The sequence below is a fragment of the Leptopilina heterotoma genome, unplaced genomic scaffold (assembly GCF_015476425.1).
Source record: "Leptopilina heterotoma isolate Lh14 unplaced genomic scaffold, ASM1547642v1 Lhet_131, whole genome shotgun sequence".
Lineage (NCBI taxonomy): Eukaryota > Metazoa > Arthropoda > Insecta > Hymenoptera > Figitidae > Leptopilina > Leptopilina heterotoma.
The window spans coordinates 294,020-313,374 of NW_025110850.1; the positions used below are offsets into that span (position 1 = coordinate 294,020).

Here is a 19,355-nt window from a genome sequence, read left to right on the forward strand (position 1 = left end):
CTGCCTCTTCACCAGAAACAACAACAACATCGCCTATTTCTATTTTCTTTGTCTTCAAGACTTTACTTTGAAATGATTCAGATAAATATCAAAATAAATTTCGCTTTTACGGATATAAGAAAATATTGATTTACGTAACCGCAATTACCCAGAGAACTTTTTCCTTATGTCCCCCCATGCACATGCAGTGTGTGTATAAATGTACTATTTAATACCTACACACACAAACACAACAAATATATATTTCTAAAAAGGATAATAATGATTACTGGAAAATATAAAAATATCTCCCTATCAAGATAAGAATCAAGCTTTGTAACATTTCAAGTGAAACAACTTGAGAATCAACCAAATATGCGAACAATAAAGTATGAAAGCATTGGCAAGCTTGTGAAGTCTCACGGTTAGCTATTATCTGATTGCACAACGCTGAGTTCAGAATAACAGGTGGTTTATATACTCTCGCAACGAATTGGTCAAGTGGCATTTAAATTTTTAGTGCATTTTCCGTTCGACAGTGTTAAATGCTGCACACACATAAACAATAATATCACACGCCCGCACCCATAGATGCAAAAATAAGACTTTCATAATGTCCGGTTAAGGGGGAAAAAAATAAGTATCAGAAAAATGAGAAAAAAAAGCCGATTAACTCTTTTTAGATCGTAATTAATAACAAAATTCTCGTAAAACTTCTTTCTTCAGATGTGAATTTACTTCGAGAGAGAAACATTTTAGTGAAATTCGTATTTACTTCCCGCTGATTTTGCTCCCTGACTTTAACACCCACGGGAATGATTTATTGAACCGCTTTTATTTTATCTCCAACACACGAATTCAACAATCGATTTCAGTAACGATATCAAGGAATACAAGTAAATTATTATATATTTAGAAAATTTCTGTTTTTCGACTAAATTAAATAAAATTTTTTGATAATAATAGAATGCGAAAATTTTTAATTTAATTTTTTTTTTCACAAAAATAAAATATGAATTGGAATGTAGTTTTAATAACTATAATAATATATTCTGAGACAGGGAATTCAGGGAAAAGTCAGGGATTTTTATTAAAAGTACTGGAAAAAATTAAATTTTTTAAAATTCATAAGAAAATTCTCAATTTTGGAGTTATTATTTCAATTCAATTATTATTTTCAAGAATTTTTAACTGAAATTCTTCTTCTTTTATTCAATTTTACGAAATTTCAATTATTCATAGATTCTTCAATTAAATACAAGTATATTAGAAAATAATAACTTTAAATAATATGAAAAAAAATCGAGAAAAAAATTCAATTAAACTTTTTCAAAAAAATTAATTTCAAAATTCAATTATTTCCAAAAAATTCACGCTACATTGCTTTTAATATTCAATTATAAGGTATCTAGAATTTTAACAGAAATTCATTTTTTTAATTAATTTTTTTACAAAATTCTACAGAATTCAATAAATAATTTATTGAATAATTAAATATTTCTTGAAATTCAATTCTCATAAAGAATTTAATCAACAAATTTTTAAGAATAACAACATTTTTTGAGAAAAACGACTAAAATTGTATTTAAAAATAATTGAAATTCAGCGATGAGTTTTATTATTTGAGAAAATAATTGAATCCCCAAGGAGAATTATATTATTTTTAAAGATAATTCAATTTCTGCGAAAAATTGTATTACTTTTGAAAATAATTGAATTTTTGCAATAAAATTTGTAACTTCTCCAAAATTAAATTCTTTTTTAGTCTTTTTAACTAAAATTCTTCAATGAACCATTATTTTTAATAATTTTGATAAAGTATTTTGAGAATTTTCAAATTCATTTGTTTACAATTCAATTTTACGTGAAATTTCAATTATTCGTAAATTCTTCAATTAAATATCCATTTAAAAAAAACTTGTAAAATTTTTAAAACATTTCGATTAAGTTTTTTGAAAAAAATTAATTCCACAGAATTGTTAGTTGAAAATAGGAAAAATTCAGATTTTCAAAGATTTTAATTTAAATCCTTTTCAAAATCAAATAATTTCTAAAATTTTTACGTTATAATAATTTTTATATTCAATTATAATCTAAAATTTTAACTGAAATTCATTTTTAAATCGATTTTTATTTGAAAATTTAATTATTTAAATTCAAAAAACAATAATTTATTGAATAATTGAATGTTTCTTGAAATTGAAACCTCATAAAGAATTTTATCAACAAATTTTTAAATAATTGAATTCTTTTAACGAATTTTAATAAAATTTTTAAGAACCAATTACATTTTTCGAGAAATTTTATTAAAACTGTACTAAAAATAATTGACATTCTGCGATGATTTTTATTTTTTATGAAAATAATATAGAATCCCTAAAAAGAATTTTATTATTTTCTAAAATAATTGAATGCATGTAAAAATTTTATTATTTATAAAATTAATTGAATTATTGTGAAGAAAATGATGTAAAAATAATTTTATATAATTGAATTCTTGTGAAATTTTTATTATTTTATGTAAATAATTAAATGTTTGCGTAGAATTTTATTAAAATTTTTAAAAATATTTAAAAATAATTCTTATTAAAATAGTAGATATTAAAAATTAATGAATTAAGGAAAATTTTTGAAAATAATTGAAATTTTGTCAAGAATTTTATTCAAATTTTCAAAAAATAATTGAAAATTTCGAAAAAGAATTTTATTATTTCTAAAGATAATTGAAATTTTGACAAGAATTTAAAAAAATTTTTTAACATAATTAAATTTCTGAGAAGAATTATTATTACTTCTGAAGATCATTGATTTTTTGCAAACATTTATAATTTCTCTAAAATTCTCCAAACTATATCGTACAATTTATGAACTTTTCGTCCTTTCTCATTCAAATTACGGACATTTTTTTAGAAATACTGACTTCGAGCCATATTCGATTCGCCATTTCGAATTGTGAAAATCAAACTTAGGAATTTTAATGCCTAACCTCAAAAACTCAGGAGAGGATTTTTGTTGAAATTAAATAACTTTTAAGATATTTATTCCGCCATATTGGATCCACCATTTTTAATTTTAAAAAACTGACCTTGGGTTTGTAATAAAACGTCCCAAAAAACCTCCAAGTAAACAATTTCAGCTACAACTGATAAAAATTTGAATTTTTAATTATGGAATTACGCACGAAATGTCAGCCAAAAATTTCTTCAAAAATTTTCGGCCACATTTCCAAAATAAATTCGTTTGTAATTCGCTCGAATTTTGTACGAATTTATTTTGGAAAATTCGTTGAAAATTTTTGAAAAAATTTTTGGCTGACATTTCGTGCGGAATTCCGTACGAATTTCCGAGCAGAATTTTATAAAAATTTTCCAAAATAAATTCGTTCGTTATTCGCTCGAATTTCGTAAGAATTTCGTATGGAAATTTCGATGAAAATTTTTGAGGGAATTTTTAGGTGACATTTCGTGCGGAATTCCGTACGAATTTCCGAGCAGAATTTTATAAAAATTTTTCAAAATAAATTCGTTCGTTATTCGCTCGAATTTCGTACGAATTTCATATGGAAATTTGGCCGAAAATTTTTTAAGAAATTTTTGGCTGATATTTCGTGCGGAATTTCATTCGAATTTCCGAGCAGAATTTTATAAAAAATTTTCAAAATAAATTCGTTCGTAATTCGCTCGAATTTCGTATGGAAATTTGACCGAAAATTTTTGAAGAAATTGTCAAAAATTATTCCCTGCGAATTTCCATACGGATTTCCGAACGAAAATATTTCTTGATAATCCATTTAAAAAAATTCGGGTATTATTCGCACGAATATTCGTGCGAAAAAACGTTTCAAAACGCCACACGAATTTCGCTAGTAATTTCATACGAATTCGATAGGAATTCTGTACGAATCTGGACGGATTTCTGAACGAAATTCGCACGAAAACCGTACGAATTTCGTACGAATCATTTTTACCTGGATAAGGTGCATTAAAGAATAAGGAATACAAAAAACGAAGAAACTTTGTTTGGCAAATTCAGAAGACTGGAAAAAAAGAATAAATATGATGAAGAAGTGAAAAAAATGTTAGGGGTTGAACAGTCGGTTGAAAATAAAATCTCAGTCCATTAAAATTAGTAATTGAGTTGAGAATATTTCTATCCTACCTGATTGAAGTTGCTTCCAAGGTCACGAACACTCCTCGCATTTCGAAGTTGATCCCCTCGATATTCCCTGTACCTTATCGTCACTTCGTCGTCAGTGAGTGCTCCACTGCTACCGATCCGATAATTCTTTTTATTCTGCTCCTCCTTCGCTTTCTTCTCCTTCTTGCTGAACAGTTGTTTCACTTTACTCATAGTGCCACTTTTTTTCACTGTCTTCTTCTCGTATTTCTTGTCCGCGCCCGATGGTGGTTTCGTTGTGACAATCGATTTCTCGATCACGTACTTATCATATTTCCGCTTCTCCGCAGGTGTCAAATTCATATTTCTATCAGTGTGTCGTCTTTCGTGCTTGATGAATTGCAAAGTTGCAAACCCCTCGTCCTCAGACTCGAGTTGTTCACGTCTATCCGCTTCATGTGAATCACGACGATAATCATTCTCAATTCCCGAATCGGCTAGACGATCCTTACGATCGGGATCACTGAGCCGCGTCTCACGATGTCGACGTTCAACGTGACCCCTCGTCTCATGACGCATATGTCGCGTTTTACTCTCGTGATGAATTCGCGGCGGTCGTGATGGCGGTTCATCAAACGTCTCCAATCTGCCCTTGGATATCTTGCCTCGTGAACTTTCTCTCGCATCCGAGTCATCAAGATAGTCGAGTCGATTCCGAGACCTCCGCAGTGGCTTCTTTGGATCATCCTCAACGCTTCTATAATCCTTTCTGATCCCACGGGACGAATCAGTGAATCGAGTTTCACACCTGATTGAATCGCGCGCCGTCGTATCGGAATCATATCGACTGGAATTGTATCCGACACGATCGACTCTTATCCGTGGGGGCGAACTATCGTAATCGTCATGTAGAGCCTGTTTCTTTAGATACCTCTGCGTTGTGCGTGTCTCCTTATAGTATTTTGACTCGAGTTGACTGTTAGTCACCTGAGAGATGTCTGTATCGTAATCGTCGTTCGGACCTTCGCGAAGATCGTCTAGATTCCGTTTGACGAAATGCGTTCTATAGGCCGAACGATCCCTGTTTGTGTAATCACTACTCAAATTTTCGTGCGATCTAGTCATGTACTCGTTCCTCAGGGATTTCACCCTATTATTCTCCCCGATCTCATCTAATCGTTGGGTCGACTTACTCCGTCCTTTGATCGCCTCGAAAGTACGTTTCGATTTCGGAACATACTCCCTCAGTGGTTTTGGATGTCGATTCAATACATCCTCACTTTTCGAGAATTTCCTCTCACTGAATTTATTCACAACAATCGGTGAGGTATCCTCATTCTGATAGTTGGGAGCATTTCTCGATCGATCGCTCAAAAAGGGTTTGAATTCAGGCACGAATCCCTCGTGTGTCATTGTTTCGACAACATACTTGTCGCCGTACTTATCAGTTCTTGTCTCGACAGTATAACCCTCCCTAGGCTTCGGATCTATGAATGCATCAGTGACTTTATTTATTTTTTTCTCATACCCATAGACTTTGCCATTGTCCTCATGAATCTCCTTTTCGAAAATATATTTCTCTCCATTGCTACTCGTTCGCGTCTCGGTGATGTAGGTATCAGCGTAGCGCTTCGGTGAAGCGACCCGATTCGGGGTCACAGGTGAGGGAACGATCGGTTTATCGATGATTTCATGTTCGGTCTTCTTGGGAACATTGATGTTGTTCTTTGTGGCGAACATCTCGTCGGCTAGGAGTCGGGATTTTATTCTCGATTCCAGAAGGTCACGCCTTGCACTTAGCTCGGAAGTCTTGGATCTTGTGAACTCATTGCTATCCCTGCGTCTCGCGTCCATTCCATCGGCTCTTCCACGATTTGAAGTGTCGACAAATATCGTGGATGTGTACTTTTCTCCCTTGTCGAATAAATTACGATCGATTTCATCGAATTCGTGTTGTTGGGTCCTTTTTGGTTCATTGGTGCGAAAGTCACCGAAATGGGTGGTTTTGGTGCGATCCTCTTCATAGCGGGATTTGAAATCGTTTAGTTCGTTGTTACGACGCAAATCGGAGATGTAATAGTCCGCTCGTCGGTATTCCTTCTCGGCGGGACTATTTTCACGGGAGGAATCCTTTCGATCGAGACCGAGACCTTCGTCACTGTCCGAATGACTGCGTTGAGCTTTCTTCTTATCCAGTTGCACTTGGGCGTAAATCACACCGTTTTGAAGTGGCGGAGGACTAGACTCATTGGGTCTGGTGTAGGAGAAGGGACGATTGTTGTTGTGGCCAAAACCCGGACTTGGGGAAACCATCGTTCTTGTCAGTTGAGGGGGTGGTGAACGGTCATTCGACAATCGGTGTATCATTTTGTGAATTGTTGACTCTTGATTGTATTTGGTATGTACCTGATCGACCTCGTCGATATTTTCTTTTTCTTCAACGGAAATGGGAATTATTTTCTCCGTTGGGGATTTTGGAGGTTTGTCTACTTTGTTTACTTTGTCTACTTTGTTCACTTTGTCGGGCGAATTTGATTTCGTACCAAAGTGGAAAGGTTGTTGCTGTTGATCATAATATGGCGATGCTTCAATTATCGGCGAGAGTTGCTTCTTCACCCTCGCTTGTAAATGTGAACCGTCACTTTCACTTTCACTTCGCTTCCGGTGCGATTTAATACTACCCGCGTCACTCGAACTCCTACTGACTGGTTTGGGGGTTTTTCTCTCTAATTTCGGGGAGAAGAGTTTGGCGATTGGATTTTTGAATTTCTTCGCACTCGCATCGCTGTGACTGCGTTCGAGTGGCTTTTTCTTTGCCTTTGGTGTTCCGATAACGAGATCCTCACTTTTACGTCGTGATTCAAGTGGCGGATGTTCGGAGTGTTTTTCTTTTCGACGAACCGGAAGTGTGCTGAACCTGCCCGGCAGGCGACGATTATCGTGTGCCACGCAATGCACACTGTCGGCCTGTTGGAGCACGAGAGCTGCCTCCTGTGCTAAATCTTCCTTACTGCGGGAGGTGATACTCTCCTTGTGAATTGGAGTGGTGATCAACCGACCTTCTCCATCGCCAACAAATGCCGCGGTCACACGTGGTGCTCCACGTCCTGCAAACAAAAAAAAAGTTTTCTTTTAGATAATTTTTTTTTTTGGGAAAAGAATTGAAAATTTGAAATCTGATTATAATTTTTTCGTTCTTGACAGACTTGAATAATGTTTCTAATTCACATATATGAGTAACTGTTGAGTGGAATGAGAACTTTATATTATACATTATGCCTGAGTTGACGTGTAACATCTTTGACCTCGATAGGAATGGAACGGGCACTACCGCCGGAGGAGCAGGAACTAGAGTTAGAAGCAGAGAAACAGATGGAAGGTATACGAAGTCAAAGGTCAACGGGTGTGTATACACAACGGCAAAGGCACACAAACCAGAGTAGTTTCACCAGGTAAAGATTGCAATCTCATTCTCGACTTGTAAATGCACTTCCACAATTGATGTATTATTTTCTCGAAAGGAACTTTTCCACTTACACGTCATCCGTCATAAACGAGACGCCTATTACATCTTTCCTCTCTTACACAATGCCAAAGCGAAATATTTATCAGTAACAATGAATCTGCAAGTAATAAATTATTTCCAATCCATTGAAAGTTCATTAACGATAGCAATATTAAATTTAGAATTTCATCAAAAAAAGAAAAGAAAATAAAAGCGATAATTAAATACATCCTTGATTTATATCCCCTTTCAAGAGCAAAATGATTTATTAATTTATTGTTTCGATATTTCTTGGAAAATCTAATTTGCTCCCCATTGGAAGTTGATTCGCATAAATCATGGCTGATGATGATAATGATGATGATGAGTGCGTTGAAAGAAAGGTTGTGGTCTATTGATTCAGCTTTGGTATTTATTATGAGAAGCGTTTTAGTCTCGTTTGGAACGTCAGCACGTGTAAGTTAACAGTAATTAGCTGAATAGTCGCGTGTTGTAACGAGGTGTAGATGAGTTAAAGGTTTCCTGCAAGGCTTTTGATGGATTTATAGCGTCATAGTCGCAGCTGGAGAGAACTTGAAAGAGAGAAGGAGAGAGAAAGAGAGAGACTGCGAAACCCATGGCGAACATCTTGTCGAGGTCATCGACAAGATCCCGAGGAAAGAGGTCGTTGCGCGATTAGCGTGCTTTGTATCTGCTAATACACTGTTCTACTTTTTAATGCTTGCAATAAACATTATATTTCTTGGGCAGAGAAATAACAGCTAGACAAAATGATTTTCTTTTACCACCTGTTGAGAAAGAGGGAGAGAGAATTATTTCGCAATTTTTCAGCAAGTGGAGATGAAAAAAAAGAAATAATCCAAGGAATTCTATTCCGCCAGGGATGAAAATATTTTCTTGTTCAGGATTGACAGAAAAATTTAATTTTGCTTTTCCCTGATTTCCAGACAAAATTTTGACTTCTTCCCTAAACCTAATCCCCGAGTAATAAAATCATTTTTTATATTATAATATAAGAATATTGTTACTGTAACTTCTTTAACATTATTTTCATCATTTCACTTCAATTGTTATTTTCTACAATTTTCACCTAAAAATATAAAAAATTACATAGTACAATTATAATTATTATAAACAATGGGTAAAATTATATTTATTAAAAAAAAGCGAAAGCTAATTTTTACAATTTTTCTCAAATTCGCTTAAAACTTCTTACTCAGGAGGTTTTCGGGGTCGCTGATTACGAATCTAAAGTCAGATTTAAAAAAAAAAATTTTTAATTCAAAGTGGTAGACATTTTTTTCAAATCTACTCAAATTTGCTTGAAATTTGTTATTCGGGAGTTTTCGGGGTCGCTATTTGAAATTTTTTAAATATGACTTTAGATTCGTTATCAGCGACCCCGAAAACCCCCGAGTAACAAGTTTTAATGCAAATTTGATCAATTTTGAAAAAAAATATCCGACATATTGGATCCGCCATTTTAAATTTTGAAAATTTTGAAAATCTGACTTTAGATTCGTAATCAGCGATCCAAAAAACTTTTGCGTAACAATAGTTTCAACAAAATCCAATCGATGGGTTTTCCGGGGGCACGAAAGGATTAAATAAAAAAAAATTTCGATCAAGCTTTTTGAAAAAAATTAGTTCCATAGAATTTTTATTTAAAAGTATGAAAAATTTAAAAAAAAAAAAATTTTTCAAAGATTTTTATTTGAAACTTTTACAAAATTTAATTATTTAAAAAAATTGCAATAATTAGTAACTTCTACAAAATTCAATTATTATCTAAAACTTTAACTGCAATTAATTTTTAAATCAATTTTTATTAGAAAATTCTACGAGAATTCAATTATTTAATGATAAATCGTCCAAGCGCCCATCCTGCCGGAAGGACGTTCCGAAAAAAAGGCTTTTAAAAAAAGGGAATTCAACTTTTCTTTTCTGGCACTCTTTGGGGTTAAAGTAGACGAAAAGACGAAAAAATACATATTTTTGACTTTTTAAAATAATAATTTATACCATTTTTCAAAGCCTTCAAACTTGCTATGTTTTTAAACAGTGAAAAAAACATTTTTTCGTAAATTTAATGTAAAATCCCTAAAAATCAATATTTTTTGACCGGACAAGTCTCTTTCTCTTCAGAAACGTTCAAAGAATGAAACCTAATTGTTCAATTAAAAAAAAAATCATTTTTCATATTGTTCAGTATATCTGAGTAATACTCAGGCGCGAGTCCCTTCGAAATTGCTCTATAAAATTAATATGGAAGCAGATAAATATAAAACTAAATATATCGTTGGAAAGGTAATGAAACAAGCTTTCAAATGATGTAAATATCGAGTCTTTAAATTTATAAACCTGGGCTAGGTAGCCTCTTAAATAAAGCGAAAAGCGTCCTGCCGGCAGGACCGGGCTTCGTCATTCTGCGACTAAAAATTATGTGAATTTTTGGAACATGTAACTTCTTCAAACTACCCAGCCCTTAGTTTTGAACTTACAAGCTCGATATTTATATGCGCTGAAAGCTTGATTCGTTACCTTTCTAATGATATATTTCATTTTTTATTTATCTGAATCCATGTAAGTTTTCTTTAGTGATTTCGGAGGGACTCACCTGAGTCTTTTTCGTCCTGCCGGAAGGACGTTGGACGATCTATCATTAAATACAAATATAGATAATTTATTAAATAATTGAATGTTTCTTAAAATTGAATTCTTATATACATAATTTTATCAACAAATTTTAAATAATTGAACTCTTGACGAATTTTAGTAACATTTTTAAGAATAATTACATTTTTCGAGTAATTTGAACTATATTTGTATTAAAAATAATTGAAATTCTGTTATAAGTTTTATTATTTATAAAAATAATTGAATTATTGTTCAGAATTTTATAAAAAAGTTTTAAACAACTGGTTTTTTCGAAAAAATTTATGCAAATTCTATTTTTAATCATGAAATTCTTTGCAATTTTCATTATTTTAGAAAACAATTGAATATTCGTGTAGAACTTTGTCAAAACTGTTTTTAAATAATTGAATTCATTTGGGAAATTTTGTTAAAATTAAATATTTACAAATTATTATTGATTTAAGAAAACTTTTGGAAAATAATTGAAATTTTGCAATCAATTTTATTAAACTTTTTGAAAATAATTGAATTCTTCTGAATAATGTTGTTATATTTATGAAAATAATTAACTTCCTCCGAATGATTTTATTTATTTATATGAAAATAATTAAAAGCCCGAAAAGAATTTTTAAATTTATGAAAACAGTAATTGAATTACTTCGAAAAATTTAATGCCGAATTTTAAAACATTTAATTTTTTCGAAAAAATTAATGGAAATTGTATTTTAAATAATAGAATTTCTGTGCAATTTTTTTTTAAACAATTGAATGTTAGTAATAAGAACATTATCAAAATTTTTCTTAAAAAATTGAATTTTTTTGGGAAATTTTATTACAATAGTAGAATATTCAAAATCATTGAATTGAAAAAAAATTTTGAAAATAATTGAAATTTTGCCATGAATTTTATTAAAATTTTTGAAAATAATTGAATTCTTGTGATGAATAGTATTATATTTGGAAATAATTGAATTTTGCAATAAATTTTTTAAAAATTTCTGAAAATAATTGAATTTTGTCGAAGAATTTTGTGTTTTATTTATAAAGATAATTGAAATTTTGTTTACATTTTTTGAAAATAATTGAATTTTTGCAAAGAATTTTATTAATTTTGAAAATAATTGAATTCTTATGATAAATATTGTCGTTTGTGCGATAATAATTATGCTTTTTATAAAGATAATTGTAATGTTGACAAGAATTTAAAAAAAAAATTTGAAAATAATTGAATTTTATTACTTTTGAAAATAATTCAATTCTTGTGATAAATACTACTATTTATGAAAATAATTAAATTTTGCAATGAATTTTATTAAAATTTCTGAATATAATTGAATTTTGGAGAAGAATTTTTCTATACTTATAAAGATAATGGAAATGTTGAAGAAATTTTTTGTTAAATTTGTGAAAATAATATTGAATTTCTGGAAAGAATAATTCTCTATTAAAATTATTTTAATATTTAAAGATAATTGTATTCTTTTAATGAATCGCATTAAAATTTTTGAAATTGAAACTAATTTCAACAGAATTGAAATTAAAATGTTTCAAAAAAATACTTCATTAAATGATTTATAGGCAATAACTTTATGGCAGTTCTTCAATAGAATTAAGTTATTTAAAATAAATTATTGTCAGAAATTGAAAAAATTGAAGGCGTTTTTTAGAATTCGGAGCAAGTTCATAATTTATGAGTCAAACAAAAAGTTGAAAAAAATTCAGAATTTTCTTGTTAATTCTAAACATTTAATTTTTTCCATTATTTTCAATAAAAAAATCCCTGACTTTTCCCTGATTTCCCTGACTAATTCTACTTTCTCTTTTTCCCTACTTGACCCGTGGCAAGCCTGTTGTAAAAAATGTTTAAAAATGTGTTTAAAATTTAAGTTAAAAAAATTTTTTTTTAATTTTTTAAAATTTAAAAAAAGCAAAACAATGTTTTACTTTAGGGGTATAAAATCAATTTCTTCCTGTTGTAGTGCGTCAAGTGTGAAAATTATTCCAATCAGGTAACATAATATAAGAATAAAATGGAATCACCTAATAAGGGGAAATTTCCGTTAAAAATGGAAATTGAGAAATAAAATGAATGCTAGGAGGGGGATTTAAAATTCATTCATCAAAAGGCACGCGCAGTCTGTTTTAGATGAGTAAATTCATGCTGTTTAAGAGAGAGAGAGAGAGAGAGAGAAAGAGAGAGAGAGGAGGCTAATTACGATCAGGAGACTCTGTACGTACATTGCAGTAAGCGAAGGGGGCCTATCGGATTAGCATGTGATGCACGTAAGCGAGAAGGTGAATTGATGCTCTCGCTGTTTTCTGATGGGGACGTTAGGTTAAAACATTAGTACCGTCGCTGTCGAGAAGAACTCCGTGGTGTGCCATTCATCTTGCAGCAATTATCGACTCGTAAAGTATCGACCATATCTAGCATTATTTATACCGGTGAGGTGTGTGCTTGCTGCTGCTATCAGTCAGAGTTTATCGAAAGCTCGTTCATCGAGTAGGTAGAGAGCAGAAGAAGAAGACCATTACTATGGTCATTTTCAAAACATGTTTCGAAGAATTTAAAAATCCCGGGAGAGAGAAAAATTGATACTTTTTGCATCCTTTCACTTTTTTGTAAACGCAAAGTGAACATTCAGTAAAAGGATACAAAATGATACAATTCACGAACGTATGGATATTTTTCCAAAAATTCAAATGACAATGGTTTCTATAATGCAATTTTGAAATTTATTCCTTCGGCAATAGTAAAAAAGAATTACCTAATTTCAAGAACAAAGGATACGGTTTCTTTGAAAAAAAAAACTTTTTTTGTCTATCTTTTTTTAAGGGCAACTATATATAAAATGATCATTAACTGAAATTCTCATGCATGAATGGAAACACGTGTTTCAATAAACCATTGAGGCAGATAGGACGTTTTGTCTTCTCCTTCCTTCACCGGGGGGGATTTTCAATCGTCATGGACACTTCCGGTACTTCATTGGACTTTGTTTATCCCGGCTTCGATATCTCTAACACGACCTCAGATTCACAAACGCGCACCTGCTGCCGCGGTCGCACCGGCCAGCTCTCTATAGCCAAGCAGCTACCACCTTGTAGCTCACAAAGCGAACATCAGAGTCAGATTGCAAGGCGGTTTAATTGAACATAAATCGTTCATAAGCTCTCGCGCACGGACCGTGATTTTAAAACGACTATCTTATGAAGTATCTCTCCGCCATTCTGGCTTCAGCTGCTATATACTTAGGATACTATATATACATGTATAGTTTGCTCCTGCACTATCTACCAATATCGGGTCCCTATCGTGTGAGAGAGAGAAAGAGAGGGGGGAGAGAGATACCCCCGGACTTGCGGGATTGGTTGAACGTCGGTTCTCTATTCGCAGCCAGTTAATTATTAACTGACGTGCCAATGCACCACGGGACGTGGGAATACTGCCCTCCGACAACAGGGACAATCCATAAACCCCGTGGAAATTGTTCGAATCGCGAAAACGCCCTGGCGAATTGAGTTAAATGAAAGCTGACCGAATTAGGGTGAATTTGGATTAGGTTCAGTTAGGCTCGAAAAATTTATATTTAATTAATTTAATATTATTAAGCCTAACTGAAACTAACCGAAATTCACCCTCATTCGGTCAGTTTTCGGTAACTAACATTAAATATTAACAATTTTTTAAGCTTAACTGAAATTAACCGAAATTCACCCTCATTCGGTCAGTTTTCGGTAACTAACATTAAATATTAACAATTTTTTAAGCTTAACTGAAATTCACCCTAATTCAGTCAGTTTTCGGTAACTAACATTAATAATATTAGAAATTTTTTAGCCTAACTGAAACTAACCGAAGTTCACCCTCATTCGGTCAGTTTTCGGTAACTAACCGAATTAGATCGGTTTCCACTAACCGAATAAAGTTATATTTCGGTTAGTTTCAGATAGTCAAAAAAAAATTGTTAATATTTAATAAATTAAATATAAATTAAATTAAAAATTTATATTTAATTCATTAAATATTTTAGCAATTTTTTGAGCCGAAAACTAACCGAATTAGGATGAATTTCGCTTATTTACTGAAACTAGGATAACTACTAACTAAATTTTCATTGACATTGTTAGGACTTTAACAGATTCTCTGTTTAAAATTTAATGAAAATTCTTCATTTTTAAAAAAAATATAATTTTTCTAACAGTTTTTCTTTAAATTAAAAAAAAATTAGGTATTATTTAAATAACTCGTTTAGAAATCGCCAAGATATTTCTAACAACTTAAATGTAAGATATTTTTGATTAAATAAATTGAACTTTCAAGTACCTAAAATTTTAAAAAAATTCAATTATTTTTCAAATTTTCAATCAGAATTCTTCAAAAATACGATTTTATTTCAAAATGATTTTTAAAAGCGTAAACAAATAAAGTTCACTGAAACATAAAATTTATTTCAATGAAATTTGACAAAACTTTCAATTATTTTAATTTTTTAAAATTATTTCGGAAATACAATTATTATTAAATATTTTAATTAATTTTCTTCACAACACAAATTTTTTCGGAATTTCTAAATTAAATATATATATGTAATACAAAACTTTAATACTTTTTGTAAACAGAAATTTAAAAAGTTATTGTTATTTATTTTTCCCCAGGAATTAAAATTTCAAATAATTTCAATGAAAAATCTTTTGAAATTTAATTATTTCTAAAACTTGCAACAGTAAATTTTCCAAAATTCAATTATTATATTTTTTAGAATTTTGAAATAAAATTATTCAAAACTTTAAGAATTTAAAAAGAATGTAATTAATATTTTTTTTAAATAAAAATTTTAATATTTTATACTTTTGCTTCCATGAAATTTTTAAAGAATTTAATTTAAAAACCATTAAAAATTTAATTAATTCCTAAAATTTCTGTTATAACGCTTTAATAATTCCATTATTTTCTAAAATTTTAACTGAATTTTTTTAAATCACTTCCTATCATAATTTAACTACGAGAATTGAATTATTTAAATACAATTATTATTTTCTGCAAATTCATAAAATAATGTATTTTCAAAAATACAATAATTTGTAGATAAATTTTAAAGTTTGAAAAAACAAAATTCTTTAAAATATAAAATTTATTTTAATAGAATTTTACAAAATTTCCAATTGTTTCGATTTTTTAAAAATTATTTTCGGGAATTCAAGTACATTTCCAAAAAACTTTAATTTCTATTTTTAAAAACCTAATTTTTTCAAAAGATAAAAATTAAATCTTTCAAATTTCAATAATATTTGTAAAACAAATATTTAAATACTTATTGTTCTTTTTTTGCTTAAAATTTTAACATAGGTACTTTTAATGTAAAATCATTGGAAAAATTTTTTATCAAAATTTGAACTGCAAGTCTTTCAAAATTCAATTATTTTTTTAGAATTTTTGAATAATATTATTCAAAACTCTTAATTTTTATGAAAGCTAACAAATTGCAACTTTACCTTTATTTTGAGTTTTTGAAATTTGGGTTAAATTTTTTTTACTTATTTTGTTATTTACAAATTAACTGTCAAACCAATAAGTTTTTTAAAAATTGGTCATCCATATTGGATCCGCCATTTTGAATTTTTGAAAACTAAGGTGAAATTCGTATTCAGAAACCCCAAAAACCCCCGAGTAACAAGATTCAGGCGAATTGGATGAATTTAAAAAAAATCGACGCCATATTGGATCCGCCATCTTAAATTTGGAATATTTACGAGTTTCTTTGATTGTTTAACATTATATAATATTTTTTCAGTGTTCTAAAGTTGTTTTTTATTAGAATCTTCTGTTTATTTTTATTTAAATCTTATTTACAGTCAGTTTCTTTCGAATTTTATTAATTTGTGAAGAAACTTGACGTGATGGCGGAAAACTGAGTTCGGATTCGAATTCAGTGACCCAAAAAACATAATATTTGTCTATTACTTTTTACAGACAATTTTTAAGAAATTCTGTTTTTTCAAAATAAATAAAAACATTAAGTTCTACTATACATAATATTTAAACAAATTTTTAGAAATTTAAAGATTTTTCAGAAATAAAGAAAAAAGTAATATTAACTTCTACTCTACAATACAAATTTGATATGAAAGTCTCTTTTTATTTAAAATAAACTAAGAAGATGTTTTCAAATTTTTATTATTGAGTAAAATTTATACCAACCTCTTTTCCCTTACTTTGAAAAAAATGTAATCATTCTTAATTATCATATTAAATTTTGGGGGTATTATTTACACACCAAAATTGATTAAAATAATCTGCAAGACTTTGATTTATTAAGGATTGAAATGATTAATTAATTGATGAATTTTTCAAAATCCTTAGGAATGATGTCGTTTTGATTTAAAGACACTTCTTGTCATGAAAAAAATTAATTCAAAAATTAAATCCCGGATAGGGCGTATAATCTTGCTGCAAGCATAAAATGTCCCACATGGTAAGTTTGCGCAGCAATATTGTGGTTAGATTGCCGAAAATTTATTTTATTCTAACAAAAAACCCTAACCGACAAACTAAACAACCAACTGCAGTTGTTTGTTTAACATGTCAGTTAGGGTTTTTTTGATATATCAAAGAAAAAATGCTCTTATCATGAAACTGCAATTTTATAAAAAATGAAGAGCAAGATTTTTTCTTTCTCTCATAGTTTATTGTTTCTAAAAAATAGAATTTTTACTTTATTTCATAGTATCATTTTTTTTTAGTCTAACCGAACCGCGGACCGAAATCTATCCTAATTTTATCGTACATTGTATTCCGGCGACGACAATAATTGATTGTCAATTAGGTAAAACTCTTATCTTTTTAATTGAAATTCGAATTTTTCCAGTAATAACAACATTAATCTATCAAGACGTATGTTGGATTGCTAATCGACCGGTACGATCTGAGTTAATGATACGTTCAAGTCAACCTCCCCGCAAACACTCCCCTAGAATTGTGAATTCATTCTGCACGCACCTCACACTAATATCCTTGTAATTGAATGAAAAACGGTAATTTTATATGAACAACCAGTTTTGCCCCATGAGAAACGCTTTTGATTACAATAATTTTCATCACCGGTTGTTAATTAGTTTACGCAAATTTTGTCACGCGAGACGCGCCCTTACCGCTTAATCATATTCAGTTCCACAAACCTCTATTTTGCATCGCCTCTGAATTACACGTTTCTTATTTATCTTTCCTTTTGGAAATTATTATTAATCTTTCTTTTTCAAGAGAAGAGAGAGAGAGAGAGGAAAATTTCCCCACGCAAAATGATATTATGGTATCCCCGTCGAGACTGACATCAGACTACTTGAGAGCTTGTTCTCAAAAAGACAAAAAAAAAGGGGGAAAAAAAGAATGTCCTCATGTTGAATGAACGATGTCGGGAATGTTGGTCGCGACGAACGGGGAAAGTTATGAGCCAGACATCCGACATTATCGGGAAAGAATCTTGTTGCGCGGATCTAAAATCCAAAGCTCGTGAAGCTGGTTCCCAGGCTCCCCGCGTGCGGTGCTTGTTTATTACCACATGATCGTGTGTAAAAGTTATCGTTTGATGGCGATAGGGGATGGGTGGGTTGAGAGGCGGGGAAACAAGAAAAGGGAAAGCGACAGACTTTTCTTATATGTGTATATAGTTAAAACTTTGTGTCCACCGTCTCTCTAGACTCACCGGTTCCAAGAGGTTTTTCTCATGAGACTATCGGACATCCCTATCACTTGCATTGTAGTCGGTAAAAGCCTCGAGGGTGGGTAATACTGAAAAAAAAATCCCTTTACACATTTTTCCAATCTCGACTAACTCATCCAGGGCCGCAGCTATATATTCACACATGTCCTCTCATCGATGTGAATAAAATATTACCATTCTTCAAAGGATAGAAAAAATTTGCGGAACATAGTCATGGTTGGACCGCTTTTTCAAGTTTATAACTTTAAAAAAAAAATTTTTTAGACAATCGAGATTATATTGTTGGAAAGATCTACGAAAGAGGAACACACTTTGGCTAAACATTGATAAATTGATTGGTATAAAATCAAAAAAATTTATAAACATATATCTAACCCGTTGGCTGATGCGCAAAACTAAAACTGTCCGATGGTGCTTCAAAAATTTTTAAAAAACTACCTATAAATATTCATAAAGTTGATTACTCGCAGGATTCCGGTGTCGCTGATTATGAATTTAACAACAGCTTTTCAAAATTCAAAATGTCGGATCCAATATGGCAGATTATAAAATTAAAAATTATCCAGGGGCAAAGGGAAAAACAGTTTAAAACCTTAAAATTTTTATATTTTGACTATAAAAATCTAGTGAATTATGGCTTAGGACAAAAATATTTTAAATCCACAATTTTTGTATATTCTGTCTATGGTCAAAAATTAGCTAATCATAGTCGATGACAAGAATACTTTAAACCTTTAAAATTTACAAATTTTCACTATGATCATAAACTGGCGAACCATGGTCAATGTCAAAAATGTTTTAAACACTCAAAATATCTATATTTTGACCATGGACAGAAATCGGAACATTTGATTTTCATTAAAAAAATGAATTTTTTTCCGAAAAAAATGCTTCAAAAATAGTAAATATTAACATTTTGAGAGCTGTAAATTCTTTTTGGACCCAATTTTTTTTATAACCGCATTTAATTCCTCGCGAAAAATTACTATAAGAACTGTTTTGGTAGTTTTGTAAGTTAATGTCTTTGTATAGCTGAAAATTGTGTCACAGTCTCCCCTTAAGTTTTTATTGCAAGTTTTTAAAATCAACTTTTGAAGAATTTGAATTTCAAATTTTGAAAGTAATTGACATATTATTATAACTTTTTATAATTCAAATAACAATAAACAATAATATTAACATTTTTTTAGAATCGTTTTTAACATTTCGGAAAAAACACTCGTTCTCGAAATTGCAATTAATAAACTAAAATTATCTTTAAAAAAATTATTAAAAAATATTTTTAAAATATTATTTTTAAGAATATTTTTATTATAATTTTTTAAAAATATTATATCTGAATAACTTTTTTAAAAAAACGTGGACAGTTACAGTTACAATTGTTATGAAAAATTGAA

The 19,355-nt window shown here is 30.4% G+C and overlaps 1 protein-coding gene across 1 annotated transcript in view; it reads right to left on the minus strand.

Moving 5' to 3' along the window:
- The window catches only part of LOC122513052, a 253,142-nt gene that overhangs the window by 193,660 nt on the left and 40,127 nt on the right, over nucleotides 1-19,355 (minus strand). Inside the window, exon 3 of the mRNA XM_043629285.1 lies at nucleotides 4,138-7,202. Within this exon, the coding sequence (XP_043485220.1) occupies nucleotides 4,138-7,202 (3,065 nt within the window). The remainder of the gene's footprint in view (nucleotides 1-4,137; nucleotides 7,203-19,355) is intronic.